At 43.9% G+C, this 15,393-nt stretch overlaps 1 protein-coding gene across 2 annotated transcripts in view; it reads left to right on the top strand.

Annotated features, from left to right (window-relative positions):
- The window catches only part of LRRCC1 (leucine rich repeat and coiled-coil centrosomal protein 1), a 93,742-nt gene extending 78,691 nt beyond the window's left edge, over positions 1 to 15,051 (top strand). Inside the window, exons 16-20 of one of the 2 annotated variants that reach the window (XM_073679520.1) lie at positions 934 to 1,097; positions 3,410 to 3,618; positions 3,721 to 3,858; positions 4,365 to 4,500; positions 8,811 to 15,051. In XM_073679520.1, the coding sequence (XP_073535621.1) occupies positions 934 to 1,097; positions 3,410 to 3,618; positions 3,721 to 3,858; positions 4,365 to 4,500; positions 8,811 to 8,933 (770 nt within the window). In that variant the 3' untranslated portion in view covers positions 8,934 to 15,051. Of the gene's footprint in view, positions 1 to 933; positions 1,098 to 3,409; positions 3,619 to 3,720; positions 3,931 to 4,364; positions 4,501 to 8,810 lie in introns of those variants that run through there. The other variant, XR_012320167.1, reaches the window with a different exon arrangement.
- The last annotated feature ends 342 nt before the right edge of the window (positions 15,052 to 15,393 follow it).

Genomic DNA, 15,393 nt, shown 5'->3' on the forward strand with positions numbered 1-15,393 from the left:
ACTTCGTAATGAAACCCTAAATGTCTTCACGATAGATGGGACGATATGCTTCACACACGAGACACAATATCTGGTCCTCGTTGACATTGTGGGAGATCAGACCATAGAAAAAAATGCATGTTTTGAGACTTGGACATTGTTTGTCTAGTAATAATTACACAGGTATACATGCTAAAACATTCATGTTACCGTATGTAATCATAACCTGTATCAAATGAAAAATCTTGCATTTTTCCTACAATTCGTAATAATGCAAGTTTACTAGAGTCGAACAAAAATATTTGCAGCACCCTGGTCAATAGCCAAGTCGGTAGTCCATGTCTGTAGGACCATAGCCATGCCAACCTTCTAGCTGCTGGCATCTTTTTAGATTAGTAGGCCCGGTGTGACGTCATGTGTGCGTCACTCTGCAATGATGACGTGGCGTCAGGTCTTCTAATCTGTGGTGGCGCTGGGGAATATCAGCAGGTAGGAGAAGGTTGGCAGGTCTCTGCTCCAGCCGCCATGGACTACCGACTTGGCTGCTGGACCAGGATGCAGTTGGATGCCTATACAGTTGGATCCTGTTGACTTCTACTGAAAAGCAGTGCATGTCTGGATATTGTTCTTCAACAGGACAGAAAAACGTGTCAGACTGCAGTTTTCTCCGATGAATGTACCACTTTTTGTCTTGCGTATATTTTTCTATACAGTTGGAGTCAGTGGCAGCCACATCCAACCGTGTAGGCGTCTTGTTGCAACCTTTTCTAGCAGCTAAAAAAAGGGTTCCCCTCCAATCAAAGCTAACATTTATCTTAAAAGAAAAAAAAAATGAAAAATGAATACTCAAAGTGTATAAGAAAGTTTGTGATACACCGAATACACTTTATTTCCCGAGACGAGAAAAACCTCTTTTAGAAATAGTCCCTTGAAATCCTCAAACTAATTTTCCAGGTGTTGCATTGGCCCAGGACCGAGGAAGGCTGGAAGCAAAAATTGACGTCCTTTCCGCAGAGCTAGAGACATTGAAAAAGCAAAATGAAAGAGATAATGATGCACTGAGGATCAAAAGCAAAATGGTGGATGATCAGACCGAGACCATCCGGAAACTAAAAGAAGTGAGTCCATGAGTATTTTGGTTTATATAGCTTGCCCCAGACGTGCCCGGTACTTGTCAGTCACAGCTTATTGGACAGGAGTGATTGTATTTCATTTAGGTGGCTCGTGTTGTAGAGATTCATCATTTAGTAGTATTATACCAGACGTTGTGAAGAGTTAGGATAGCAGGATCAGTGGTTAAGGCCTACAGTGCTCCGCTCACAAATAATGGGGCTCATCTAGATCCATCTGAAAGAATACCAAGCCTAGAGAAAAAAAAATACAAAAAAAAACCCAACAATTCCTGCATTAATCTCCACCTTTCCTTTGATTAGATCTTCCCTCATACATGAACCAGAGTTGAGAAAATAATGTACAGAATTCACATAATTATGCCATTTCTCCAAATCTCCTTCTTTGTAGCCAAGTGGCTGGTTGTAAGCCGCTGGCCGCAGCAGGAGCCTCCCCCCACTGATCATCCCACAACAGGCTCTGCCCTTCCATCTACCTGCCAGAGGAAAATGGTAGAGATCAGGAGAAAATGTAATGCCCGAAAGCTGCAAGATAATGCTAGGACGGCCAGGCATATGCATAAAATCCTCTGGCGAGCTTTATTTTTTTTAATATATAATATATATATTATAATGGGAAGGGGGCTTCCGCTGCAGGAGTTGGCATGGAGTGCAGAAAGGACTCAAATTTGCATCTTTATATAGATGTGCAATGGCTCCTAGCTGATGTGATGAGACAGGGACTGTGCATGGAGTGCCTTTATTTTGACTTGTCTAAACATAATGATGGATGATCAGTGGCACTTAAAAAAAAAAAAAATAACCGAATAGTCTTGTCTTGTTTAAACTTAGAGGGAGTCTGTCAGCAAGTTTTTCCTATGTAATATGAGAGCAGCATGATGTAGGGGTAGAAACCCTGAAGCCAGCGATGTATCACTTACTAGACACCTTGGTGCAGTTTTGATAGAATCCCTGTTTTCTCTGTTCTAGATGTGGCAGTGGTCAGAATTCTGGGCTGTGTATAACACTGCCCACACCCCTGTTTGACAGCTTTCTGTGTGCATTGTCTGCAACCTGACAATCAATGGAGGGGGTGGGGTTACACAGATTAGTCAGACTGGCCTGCAAGTGAGACCTAGTGGAGCAGTGATAATCTCCTGCTGATAAAACACTGATTGCGTTGAAACTACAGCACACACAGTAATAAGTGACACATCCCCAGAATCAGTCTCTCTTGTCTTATAATATGCTGTTCTTAGATTAAATAGCAAAAACCTACTGGCCGATTCCATTTAAGGCCTCTAGACACTTTAGACAGGTTGATAGCATCAGTCAATTTTGTTGGGATCATTTGACCATCTAATGAGTACGGAGGCCTCCAGACTTTTCCCCAACAAATTATTATGTTTGTGGTGAAAAGATCTGCGTTTCGAATTTCAACTTCCGATCCTATTGTCAGACGGGGAGATGAGCTGCTACATCTAAAGTCTGCACAGCTCTAGATAAAGCACTGGTTTCTTTAAAGGGATTGTATCTGCAGGTTTTTGCTATCAGCGTGATAGAGGGACGGATACCCTGATTCCAGCGATGTATCACTTACTATACTTGTTGCAGAAGTGGTAATAAAATCATTTTTTTCTGCTGTAGATGTAGCAGAGCTCAAATGCTGAGTGTGTATAACCCCACCTACACCCCTGATTGGAGCTTTCTATGTACAGCTGCTGATCAGTACTGGGGACGTGTTTGGACCAGGAGGCACGAGGCCGCTAGTCCTCTAATCTCACGCTCATAAAACACCTGATTTTAACGAAACAGCAAAACACAATGTGGAAAGGGACACATCGCTGGAATCAGGGTCTCTGCCCTTACATCATGCTGCTCTCGGATTACACATCAAAACCTGCACACAGACTCCCTTTAAATATCTGTGAAACTTATGTGCTGACTAATTGAAGAATTGCCTGCTTAATATGTCTTTCTTTATACAGACTCCAACGTATGGTAGGTTATAGCAGTGAACATGGAGGAATAAATGGGAAACGTGCACATCTATGTTTAGCTTGTTGTAGGTATAGATGGCAATCGCTGGTATTTTTTTCCTGACCAATTCACAAATCGAGAAGAAAATTCTATATTCAAAAGAGTTTGTCCACAAGTAAAAAAAAAAAAAAAATGAGGTCTTGGTGGTACCCAAAAAAATATTAATAACATAATCGATACCGCATCCCCCACCGGTGTCTCTGCTTCCCATCTGACCTGGAAGAAACTGTTTTCTACAAGTATAACTTGGATCGGTACATTGCTGCACATTCTTTTATCAGGGATTGCAGGAAAGGGATGAACGAATAAGGAAATTACGTGCTGAAAATCTAGAGATGGAGAAGACATTAAGAGAGCAAAACGATGAAAGAGCAACACAGTTGCAAGAACTGAAAGAGAAGCTGGAGCGGCAGACAGAAAGAAAAGAAGAAATCAAGTTCCAGCTAGAAGAAAAGGAGGCCGAGCTGCTGGATGTGAAGAAAGCTTCCAGGTGATCAGGCCGCTGGCGGAGCAGAGGTTTCCCTAAATGTCGCTTGTGCTGTTTGATGTGGAATCTTGGCTCATTTCAGGCATTTGCTCTTTCTATTCATAGTGCAATGAATAAGAAGTGGCAGGATAAAGCGGAATTACTAAGCCAGCTTGAAACACAAGTCAGGCAGATGAAAGAGAATTTTGATGCCAAGGAGAAGAAGCTGATTGAAGAGAGAGACAAAAGCCTCCATAACCATAAGTAAGTAGAAAGCGGTTTTGGTTTAAAGAAACTTTGTAAGGAGGCAGTGAAGCCCACCTTTTTATCAAAATGGTTAGTAACCTTGTTTGATGTTTAATGACTGTCTATCGTCTATCCATATCATTTATGCTCCAAAAGAGTACTACAACAAAATGGGGGGTGGGGGGGCGCAGAGAGACGGTCTGGCTTTGTATGTTTGTTACACAATTGGCTTTTTTTGTTTCTCAGCTTTTTCTTTCTCTAGTTCAGTGCAGGATTTTCTGCAAACGAAAATCTATGTTGGGTTCCTGCATAATGCATGAATGTCCACAGACGAATGGGACAGGGGTAGATATGGCTGCCTCATCTAACACTGGGGCGTTCAGTCCCAAGAGCTCACAGCCAGAAATTAGGAGATTGTTCTACATCTTCTCACTTCCTTGACCAGTCAGACATTTCATATAAAGTAATGATCAGGGGCGTGGAGGGCACAGTTCACCTTTCACCGCTTATTTCTGTATGCACAGGGTTGTGACGGAGAAGCTTCATTCTGTGGATGACTCCTTTAGGAGACAGCTGGACTCCATTCTGGCCGCCCATCAGGCCGAGCTTGTTAAAGTAACAAGTCAGAAGCAAAAGGACATGGATGCAGCCAATGAGAAAGTAGGTGTCTTTATTTGCCCGGTCTAGTAATGCTTTCTAAAATACTTAGCTGAATTTAAAAGGGTTCTCCAAGAAATGTAATTAAATAAATGAAATAAATAATGCACATTTAAATATTAAACATTTTTCTAACTACCTTTATGTAGCAAAGAGGTCTGCTTTATCTAGTGCACGCTGTCGGGATTCTAAACATGGCACCTGTCAGGACACGCTGTAGGACAGGCTACGGGATGCCCGACAGACGCCCTAACACTGCCAGGATGACTGAGATGATCATTCTCCGTCATGTAAAGACAGTGTTCATCTTCTGCTTTAGTCCGGCGTCCTGTCAGGTAGACTGAACAGAGGATTGTGTGTTCACGATGCCGGACCGGACGCTCCTCCGCCGTGACCTCTATCTTGTGCTTCACGCAGGCCGTCCTACTCCTATTGAGTGTCCTCTGAAATTTTGGTATGGGTTGTTATTGGTGGTAGCTGTCATCTTGGAATCCTGACAGATAAAGCTTACATTTTTGCTATATAAAGGTATTTAGAAAAATGTCTAATATTTTAAATGTGTTTTTTATTTATTTATTACAAACCCCTTTAACAAATCCTCTGAGAGAGCGAGAGTGCTCCAGAAAAATGCTTGAGCTACACGTTCATTTACATTATGCCCGGTATTAGACTCTGTACACGTCTGAGTGTCCAACGTGCTCGATTCATGTACAGAGCACTCGAGTATTTCAGTGCTTGATCAACACTAATAGTTACACTTTAAGATTTCCCTTCCCAGGTACTAAAGGGTTGAGGCCATCTCTAGAAAAACATCCCCATATCATTATACCCCTACCAAATGCTAAAGTTGGCACAGTGCAGTCAGCCAGGTAACGTTCTCCTGGCATTTTCCAAACCCAATCTCAACCATCAGATGCCAAATAGAGACATGTGATCCATCGCTCCAAAGGACAGGTTTTCAGTGCTTCAAAGCCCAATGGTGGCTGCTTTAATCTATTCCACCCAATGCCTGGCATTGTGCTTGGTGATGTAAGGCTTGTATGTAGCTGTTTGGCAATGGACAGACACCCATGTCATGACTTTCCTGGCACAGTGTTTGTGCTGATGGTAACACCAGAGGAGGTTTGGACTCTGCTGTTATGGAGTCAGTAGAGCGCTGGTGACTCTTGAGCACTATGCGCCTCAGCACTCGATGACCCCAATCAGTAACTTTACATAGTCTCTAGTTTATGGCTGAGTTGCTGTGGTTCCTTCCACTTATTCAATAATATCATACACAGGTGATGGGGAATATATAAAAAGGGCAGACATTTTCTGACCTGACTTGTTACACCGGTGACTTCTATTACAGGGCCACGCTGATATCAGTGAGATCTTAAGAAATGTTAGTAGAGACAGGCGGCACAACGATTGGCGGAGGTCATACACCGGGGGCAATGGGACTGAAGGAAAAACCTATTATTGCATTATTAAACCGTGTGTCCTAAAACCATTGCCCATATAGTGTGTGCACCTGTGTGCGCTTTGGAAATGTGCTCAGACTTGGGTTTTCAAAGTAATTATACCAGACTCATTAGGTCTGACAGATCTGTTTAGTAATATATTGTATAATACAACTTAGTATTTTGGCCTCATGGAGTAATCAAAAACTGCATTTCTCAGTTGTAATCCAGCTGCCACTATTCTAGGAGAGGTTAGGCGGACAATGATCTGAGAGGTTGGTATGGGCAACATCATTGTTTGAAATGTACAGAGTTTGTATCTTAAGAAGACTTGGAGGGTGATCAATGAGTGGAACAGGCTGCATTGAGAGGTGGTGAGTTCCCCTTGAATGGACGTCTTCAAACAGAGATTGGACAGATGTCTGTCCGAGATGGTTTAGTGAATCTTGCATTGAGCACGGGGTTGGACACGATGACCCTGGGGGTCCCCTCCAACTATAACATTCTATGCTGTCTGAAAAATGTATTTTCTGTATGCATTTAGTCAGAGCCTTAAAGGGGTTGTCAAGTAAAAACAAGTTGTAGACTATCCACAAGATAGGTGATAACATACTGATCGGTGGAGACCGACTGCTGGGACCAGTATTGGTTGGCAGATCGGGCAATTTTTATTCCCTGTGGGGCACTTTTATACCCATTAGAATAAAGTGGCAATGATAATGCCAGACCATAGCTCCATTCATTCTCTGTTGGGGTGCTGGAAAAAGCCCGACGCAGTGCTTGGCAGCCCCATAGGGAATATATGGAGCAGAAATCGAGTATCTGCACTGCCGCTCCATTCCAATGGGGATAAAAGTTCCTTGTTCTGGTGTTCCCAGCATTTGAACCTCCAGCAATCAGTATTTTATTACCTACCCTGTGGATAGGTGAGAATTTGTTTTCACCCAACAGCCCCCTTAAATAGTAAATAAGCTATTAACACTTTTTTGTGTCATTTTAATTGCAAGCAGTTGGTGGGGGTCCTGGTCCTGAGACCCCCACCAATCACTCAAAAAAAAAAATAAAATAAAATAAGAAAATACTGAACTACTCAAGCAACAGGAGAGCATAGCTACTGCCTGAGCACATACACACAGAAGGGAGCACGAGCCTGAGCACATACACACAGAGGGGAGCACGAGCCTGAGCACATGCACACAGAGGGGAGCACGAGCCTGAGCACATGCACACAGAGGGGAGCACGAGCCTGAGCACATGCACACAGAGGGGAGCACGAGCCTGAGCACATGCACACAGAGGGGAGCACGAGCCTGAGCACATGCACACAGAGGGGAGCACGAGCCTGAGCACATGCACACAGAGGGGAGCACGAGCCTGAGCACATGCACACAGAGGGGAGCACGAGCCTGAGCACATACACACAGAAGGGAGCACGAGCCTGAGCACATACACACAGAGGGGAGCACGAGCCTGAGCACATACACACAGAGGGGATCACGAGCCTGAGCACATACACACAGAGGGGAGCACGAGTATAGGCTTTACATTGTATCTGTACTCCACTCTTCTATGTGGACGTGGGGGTGCACAATGAGTGAGGTCGCAGGAACCGAAATGTCATCAAAGGTTTAGTTACACTTTAAGTGGGGTATTTACCTTGGAGGCATTTCGAAGATTTATAAATTGCTAGTTGACTTCATAGGAGAGCGGTTCAGACTGAAAGAGCAGATTAGGGTTCAATGATTATTATTCATCATTCATGATTATAAATGAGGAGTGCATAATCTAGACTGAAGGGCGCTGGGAGTCTATAGTTATTTAACCCCTTAAAGATGAATGATTTATATATACACGTCATGAGATGCTCTTGTCAGTACTTCTCACTGTATTCACAAAAATCCAGCAGAAGTGCGGCTGTAATACCAAGCCGGGCACATGCAACAATGGCCGACATTGGAGTTGCCTTTAATGCCAGCAGCTTAGCCCATTAGATGCCACAGTTAGTAGCGACCACGGCATCCAAAGTGTTTCTCAGGGAGGGGGGGGCTCTCTTCTGTATGCCATTAGAATCTGCAGTGTAATCACAAGGTGCCGATGGGTTACCACGTCAGCTGGGGGCCTAATAATATCCAATGGTCTTCTATTGGTATATTACAGTTAGGCCCCAAAATAGTACAATTAGAGAAGTACTGCTCCTCCCGCAGAAAGCAAGCTCTTGTTCAGCAATAAAAACCAAAAAAGAAAAAAATGATGGTTCTTCAGCACCTATCAACAAGCGTGGTCATTAAGGGGTAAATGCAGCCAAGAATGATCTTCCTTTTTCCTTGCGATTCTTAATTATAACTCTGCCCTCCCGCTGTGAGCGAACCTTCTAGTGGTCCAAAGGAAAGCGTTTCAGGTCCGATAGGAAAATGCGATGTAAATTGCTTTTAGCAATTACTTTTTATTTATGTGAAAGGGGCAAGTTGTTATGTTTGTCAACTTTATACTTTGTCAGGTTATAGACTATATATTACTTGGATATTTATGCAGGTAATGTGGAAACTTTATTTACTTTACTTGCTTATATAGCACCATCATATACTCCAGCACTTTACAGACATTATCAGCTCTCTCCCCATTGGGGCTCACATTCTAATTTCCCTCTCAGTATGTCTTTGGAGTGTGGGAGGAAACCCATACACACTCATTGCAGATGTTGGTGGGATTTGAACCCAGGACCCCAGCACTTCAAGACTGCAGTGCTAACACCTGAGCCACTGTACAATGCTAACCACTGAGCCACCGTGCTGCCTTCATAGAATAGACCTTTTTACACACTGCTTTAATTTCAGTGTCCATACATATGTTTTTCCTACCCTACTATTATAGGTTTATCGTGTAGAGGAAGAAATGCGCCACCTGCTACAAGAAACTGCAAGCAGTAAGAAAGCCATGGAAGAGAAGATGAAGCGGCTGACCAGTGCGTTATGTGACATTCAGCAAGACTTCTAGATCTTGATCCAGCGTTGCGCTGACTTTAGTACATTACATCTGTTCATAGGTGTGTTAGTAACTTAGGTGACAATCGACTCCTTGAAGAGTTCTCCTATAACCAGTGTCGTCGTTGTTGTATCTTTTAAATTATTACTTTAGTTTTGTAGATATTTTTCAATGTATATTTCTAGATGATAAAAAGTTTCTGAATAATTCTATATACACTGAAGGCGTATGTTTTATGTAGACTACATAGCTAATACAGAAGTATAGGTTGTATAGTGAAATTACTAAAATATTAAGTAAATTCCCACCTCTAGAGCTTCTTCAGTGGTGAGGAATTGCACATGTGCTGTTTACTAATCCGGGTTTTGCAACCATTAAAAATGGGGAACTCTTGGAGAAAACCTAACTAATTATTTTTTAACCAAACCAAAAACAAGGGCCAGGGCACCTGTTAGTATAAGGGTAATATGCAGGTGTACATGTACCCTGTGGCCATCAACAAGCCAAACCTAGAATAAAAACATGCATTGCCACACTGCAGTAAGTCAATAAATAGTAACAGATGGGAAAAACATAAGGTACTTGGTAAAAGGGAACCTGTCATGTCACTAACCACTATTCACCTGCAGATATGGGGTGCAGTGTATCAGTGCTGAGCCGGCTGTCAGTCAGTGCCGAGCTGGCTGTCAGTCAGTGCCGGCGTGGTTATACCCTCCGCTCACTATGTACCGAGAGGTGACTAAAGCCTAGCCCACCTCTATGACTGAAAGCCCGAGGCTGCCGGGAGGAATAAAGTTCATTTCGTCCCCATAGCAAGGTGTTCACTGCGGCGGCTGCACTGCTTTAGCACACTATTAACCTGCAGATTAACCCCATATTTGCAGATTAATGGTGTTTTTTGATTAAGAAAAAGCATAAAAGCCATCCCACCACGACAAGGTATACCCAATCAGCATGGTTTCTACTGTAGTGATTCACCTGTCTATGTGACAACCAGGCCTCAAAATAGACCAGAGCAGAGCAGGACCAGGGTTTGACCACGTTGCGAACAGCCTGTGGAGATCGGAGTATATAATGCACAGCCCAAGGAGGCCACATGCCCAAAAATACTGATTACAGGAAACGAAATTAAAAAAAGGCCAGCACACATATTTTTTTTTAAAGCCCCATATAGAAAAATAAATTCCGACCGTACAATTAGTGTAATTCAGATCTCTTATTACAGTAGATCCCAGTCACCTCTCACCCAGCCAAACCAGATCTCACACTATGCACTGATGAGGAGCAGTACCCCGAAACACAGTTTCTGCAAATTGAGATTCTGGTTTGGCTTTTATCCTAAGTCATGTGGCAAGGCTTGTTTAAAGCGTTGATACTGACTTATAGGATTATACTTCCAATAGGTGGCACTAGCATTCTAGTCCTCTTCCTCTCTGAAGAGGCAATTTGCATACCCCAAAACATAGAAACTTCTTTGCACTGCACATATCACTGAATGGTGCATGTACAGTGCAAACAGGCATATAAAAGATCCAGTGCCCATCTATAAAGGTATAGCAAGACAGATAAATAGGAACTACTTTCAATAAAGTTTTCATGCATCAACAGTACAAGCAAATATAAAACTTTGCAATATAATTTATCAGAGAAATCTGTTTTTATGAAACCACTTCTTCCTCTACCTCCTGAACTCCTCATTCACTTTGAGAAACAGCTGAAACCCATCTTGCTCAAGGCTAGATCAACTGCTCGCTGAGTGCGGTATCAGGTTAGACCTCCTATTCTTCTCTATGGGAAGGGGAGAAGGTGTGAGGAGCAGAGTGTGAGACAGATAACAGATTCTAGGTAGTTTATCCCATTGCTGGATTCACAGCTACACGGATCAGTACTGCTGTATAATTTCTTCCATTCCTCTGCAGATCCTGTCTTTACGCTACCAATGAAAAAAAAGAGCAGGAAGTCCTTGTGTTTTGTGTATGAGAGGCATTTTGGGAGCTGGTCGCCTTCCACTACCTCAGAATCAATAGAATTAGAACCTGCAGAGAGAAAACTGGTGAAAATTATGGATACAAGTCACATAATGACCAAATATAGTGCTATTCCTCATGAACGCACTTGACAGCTTGTTCTGAAAAGTTATTTGAATGTGTAGATTTACCCTTGTAATGGTTTTTTTTTTTCAACTTTCTTCATTCCATTGACTTTTGGATGTTAAAAATAACAAGTACAGCAATACTCTCTCTTCTCTGCTCCATCGATGACTCTGCCACTGCTCCCAATGATTGTTTACTACATGCGTGACCGCTGCAAACACTCTTCAGTAGCTCTGCAACAGTCTGAAAGCAATCACCAGGGCAGCAGTGTAGAGGCATCACTGGAGCAGGGTAGGGTGAGCATTGCTGTACTTGTACTACATTCGTAGACCTATAATGCTGGTATCGCCACATCCAGAACAACCCGATCTATAAAACTTTCATACTAGTTAATCCTTTCAGTGAACACCATGAAAAAAAAAACAATACTTTTTTCATCATCCCGCTAACAAAAAGTGGAATAAAACACAATCAAAAAATCGAATGTAAATAAAAATATCACTGAAAAAGTCATTTTGTCCTTCAAAAAAACAAGCCAACATACAGTTCCGGAGAAATAAAAAAGTTACAGCTCTCGGTATATAACAATGTAAAAACAATTATTTTTATAAAATTGTTTTTGTGTACATAAAATCAAGACCTATCGATGTGGTATCGCTATAATAACAACGACCCGAAGAATAAAGCCGTCTAATCACTTATACCGCACGAGAAACGGCGTAAAAAATAAATAAAACCAATTCTTGACCTGCTGTTGTTTTGTTCATTCTGCCTCCCAAAGAACGTAGTAAGATGGAGCCTGCTCCCATTTATCCTGCGCTGAGAGCTTACACTGGGGTTTCCGTGTAAATCTCTGAAATACGCGATTTAGACAGACCCCCAGCAGAAGATTCCCTGTAATGAGGCAGATGGAGGCACTGTGGACGCTGTCTGGCCTGTGATCCAGTGGTGTCTGTCTTTTTAAGCGTGCATAAAAGCGTGGTCGGGCCACAGTTTTGTGCGCCTCTGAAAAGGGCACTGCTAAACAGAGGCAATACAGAGTCCAGAGTAACTCTGCTGCCTCATTATAGTGAATGGATATGTAGGGGGTGTCATCTGAATTACGTCATTTAGCTATTTAGATGGAAACCCCTGTAGTATGGGCGTCTTTGCTCCTTGACAGGCAGAGACGCTGTCCCCCTTACCGCCGCGCTCCTGGCCTGGCGCCATCCTAAGGAGTCCCCGGCCAATGGCCGGAGGACTTCTCATATAAAAGGCACCTCCTCCAAAATGGAGGTGCCCGTGCAAGGTTGTAGCTCAGTGCACTAACTCTGCTTCAGCCCTCAGGTCCCGCTGCTCGTCTGACTACCAGTCCAGTCCGCCAGCCTGACTACCAGTCCAGTCCGCCAGCCTGACTACCAGTCCGCCAGCCTGACTACCAGTCTAGCCCGACAGTCTACTTACAGCCCAGCCTGCTAGTCTGTCTATGGGCTTGGCCAGTTCGCTTATCCGGAGCCTTTGCCTGCTACCTGTCTCCGCCAGCCAAGTACACTCTCCAGCCCGACAGTCTGCCTACGGTCCAAACCCGCCAGTCTGTCTAAGGGCCAGGCTTGCCTGCCTACCCGGAGAACATACCAGTCACCTGCCATGCCTACCAGTCAGCCTACCTTGAGGCTCCTGCCAGTTACCCGTGGTGTCTGCCAGTCCGTCTACCCGGATCACCCATCAGCCTACCGGCCGTGCTCATCTGCTGTACCGGTCAGTCCCTGCCTTCTGACCCGTGGGAGTCACCTGCTCTCATACAAGGACTGGTCCAGAGTAGCACCTGGTCCCTCTGCTCTTTCCTTCCCTGGTTCACGGAGTCGATTGAGCCGCCGTGCGACCTTGGTCAGTCCGAGTTGATACCTAGTTACGCCCCTTTGGTCCCTCCTTGCACCGCAGCACAGAGGTTCCACCACCCCGATCCGTAACAACCCCGATGTAAGTGCTCAGCATAGAGCATCGGATGGATAAATGTGATCCAAAATGTTATGTAAAGTGTTCCCAATAAAAGCTTCAACTCAATCCACAAAAAAAGCAAGTTCCCACTCAGGTCTGTCATCTGTTAATGGAAATATAAGGGGCTTCCACATTACTGGTAGTACAAAGGCTCTGGAAAAGCGAAATCGTTCATCCACCACCCCCACCCTTCCCAAAAGAAATCCAGCAAATTCCAGACTCCCAAATCCAAATGTCCTCCTCCCTTCTGAGCCTCAGTGTGCCTAAACCACCATTTAGCGTCCACATGTCAGTACTGTTGATGAGCGTCCACTTAATTTACAGGGCACATGTCCCCAGAAGCACGAGCTGGTCATAATGTACTGGGCACTACACTACAACGTACTGGACACTACAATGTATGAGCACTGCAATGTGAAGGCACTACAATGGCAGATTTGCAATTTTCACTCAGCAACATCTATTGCTGTTTGTTTCTGGAAATCACCCATGGAGTCAAAACTCACTACACCTGTAGATAAATTCCCAGAGGGTTGTAATTTCCAAAATGGGGTCACTTGAAGAGTGATTCTGCTGTTATGGAACTTCGAGGCTCTGTATATGGAGTCCACAAACTATTCTAAGAAAATCTGTGCTCCAAGAGTCAAATAGCACTCCTTCCCTCCCGAGTCTTGCCGTCTGGCTAAGCAGTACTGTACAGCCACATATGAGGTATTACCACGTTCAAATTGTGTAATAAATTTTGGTGCCATTTTTACCGATTTCCCAGCGTGAAAATGTACAATCGGGGGCTAATACAACATGTTTGTGGTAATGTAATTATATTTTTCTTCACCGCCCAATGATATAAGGTTCTGTGACACACCTGTGTTGTCAATATGATCACTGCACCTTTAGATGAATTCATTGAGTGTAGTTTGCAAAATGAACTCACTTATTGGGGGGGTTCTGCTGTTGTGGCACGTCAGTGGCATTGCCAATGTGACATCGCACCTGCAAACCATAACAGAAAAATCTGCACTATAATATGTCGCTCCTTTCCTTGTGAGCTTTGTACTGTACCTCAAAAGTAGTTTTTGACCATTTATGGGGTACTGGCATGAACAAGACAAATTGGTTAACAAACACTAACATTCTTTTTGTCCTATTAACCCTTTTACGAAAATAAAAAATTTGATGCTAAAGCAACATTTTTGTGGGAAAAATGGAAATTTTTTTATTTCCGCTGCTCAACGTTACCAGATTCTGTGAACCACCTGTGGGTTCAAAGTGCTCACTACACCTCTAGATAAATTCCTTGAGGGATGTGATTTCCAAAAAATAGTGTCACTTGTGAGGGGTTTCCACTGTTTAGGTACATCAGGGGCTCTACACGACATGGCATACGCCAGGGGTCCTCAAACTTTTTAAACGGGGCCAGTTCACGGTCCCTCAGACCATTGGAGGGCCGGAATATCGTTTTTGAAAAAAACTATGAACAAATTCCTATGCACACTGCACACATCTTATTTTGTAGTAAAAAAAACAATACAGGAACAAATACAATATTTAAAATGAAGAACAAGTAAAGTTAAATCAACCGGTATTTCAATAGGTAGGTAACTGTACCCAATAGGCAGCATAGGTCCTCAATAGGCAGGTAAATATCCCCAATAGGCAACATAGGTCCTCAATAGGCAGGTAAATGTCCCCAATAGGCAGCATAGGTCCCCAATAGGCAGGTAAATGTACCCAATAGGCAGCATAGGTCCCCAGTAGGCAGGGAAATGTCCCCAATAGGCAGGTAAATGTTCCCAATAGGCAGCATAGGTCCCCAATAGGCAGGTAAATGTCCCAAATAGGCAGGTAAATGTCCCCAATAGGTAGCATAGGTCCTCAGTAGGCAGGCTGTTTCCCCCTTATAATGCCCTATGCAGGCTGTCCCCCCCCCCCTTATTATGCCCCATGCAGGATTTCCCTTTCTCCCACCATATAATGCCCCGTGCAAGATATCACTCCCCTGTCTTTATAATGCCCCATTCAGGATGTCACCCCCCCCATATAATGCCCCATTCAGGATGTCACCCCCCCCATATAATGCCCCATGCTGGATGTCACCCCCCATATAATGCCCCATGCAGCATGTCACACCCCCATATAATCCCCCATTCAGGATGTCACCCCCCCATATAATGCCCCATGCAGCATGTCACCCCCCCGTATAATGCCCCATTCAGGATGTCACCCCCCCCCCCCATATAATGCCACATGCAGGATGTCACCCCTAATATTATGTCCCATGCCTCCATACATTAAAAAAAAAAAATCCAATACTCCACTCCCTCCTTGCCTGCTGCCGCTGCTCAGGTCCGGACTCCAGCGTCGCGGCGGCGTTGTCCCGCTCTGCGCTGCCAGTGACAGCA

This window comes from Phyllobates terribilis, unplaced genomic scaffold (assembly GCF_046119375.1).
Source record: "Phyllobates terribilis strain yellow unplaced genomic scaffold, ASM4611937v1 Scaffold_4__5_contigs__length_816908805, whole genome shotgun sequence".
NCBI classification, from domain to species: domain Eukaryota; kingdom Metazoa; phylum Chordata; class Amphibia; order Anura; family Dendrobatidae; genus Phyllobates; species Phyllobates terribilis.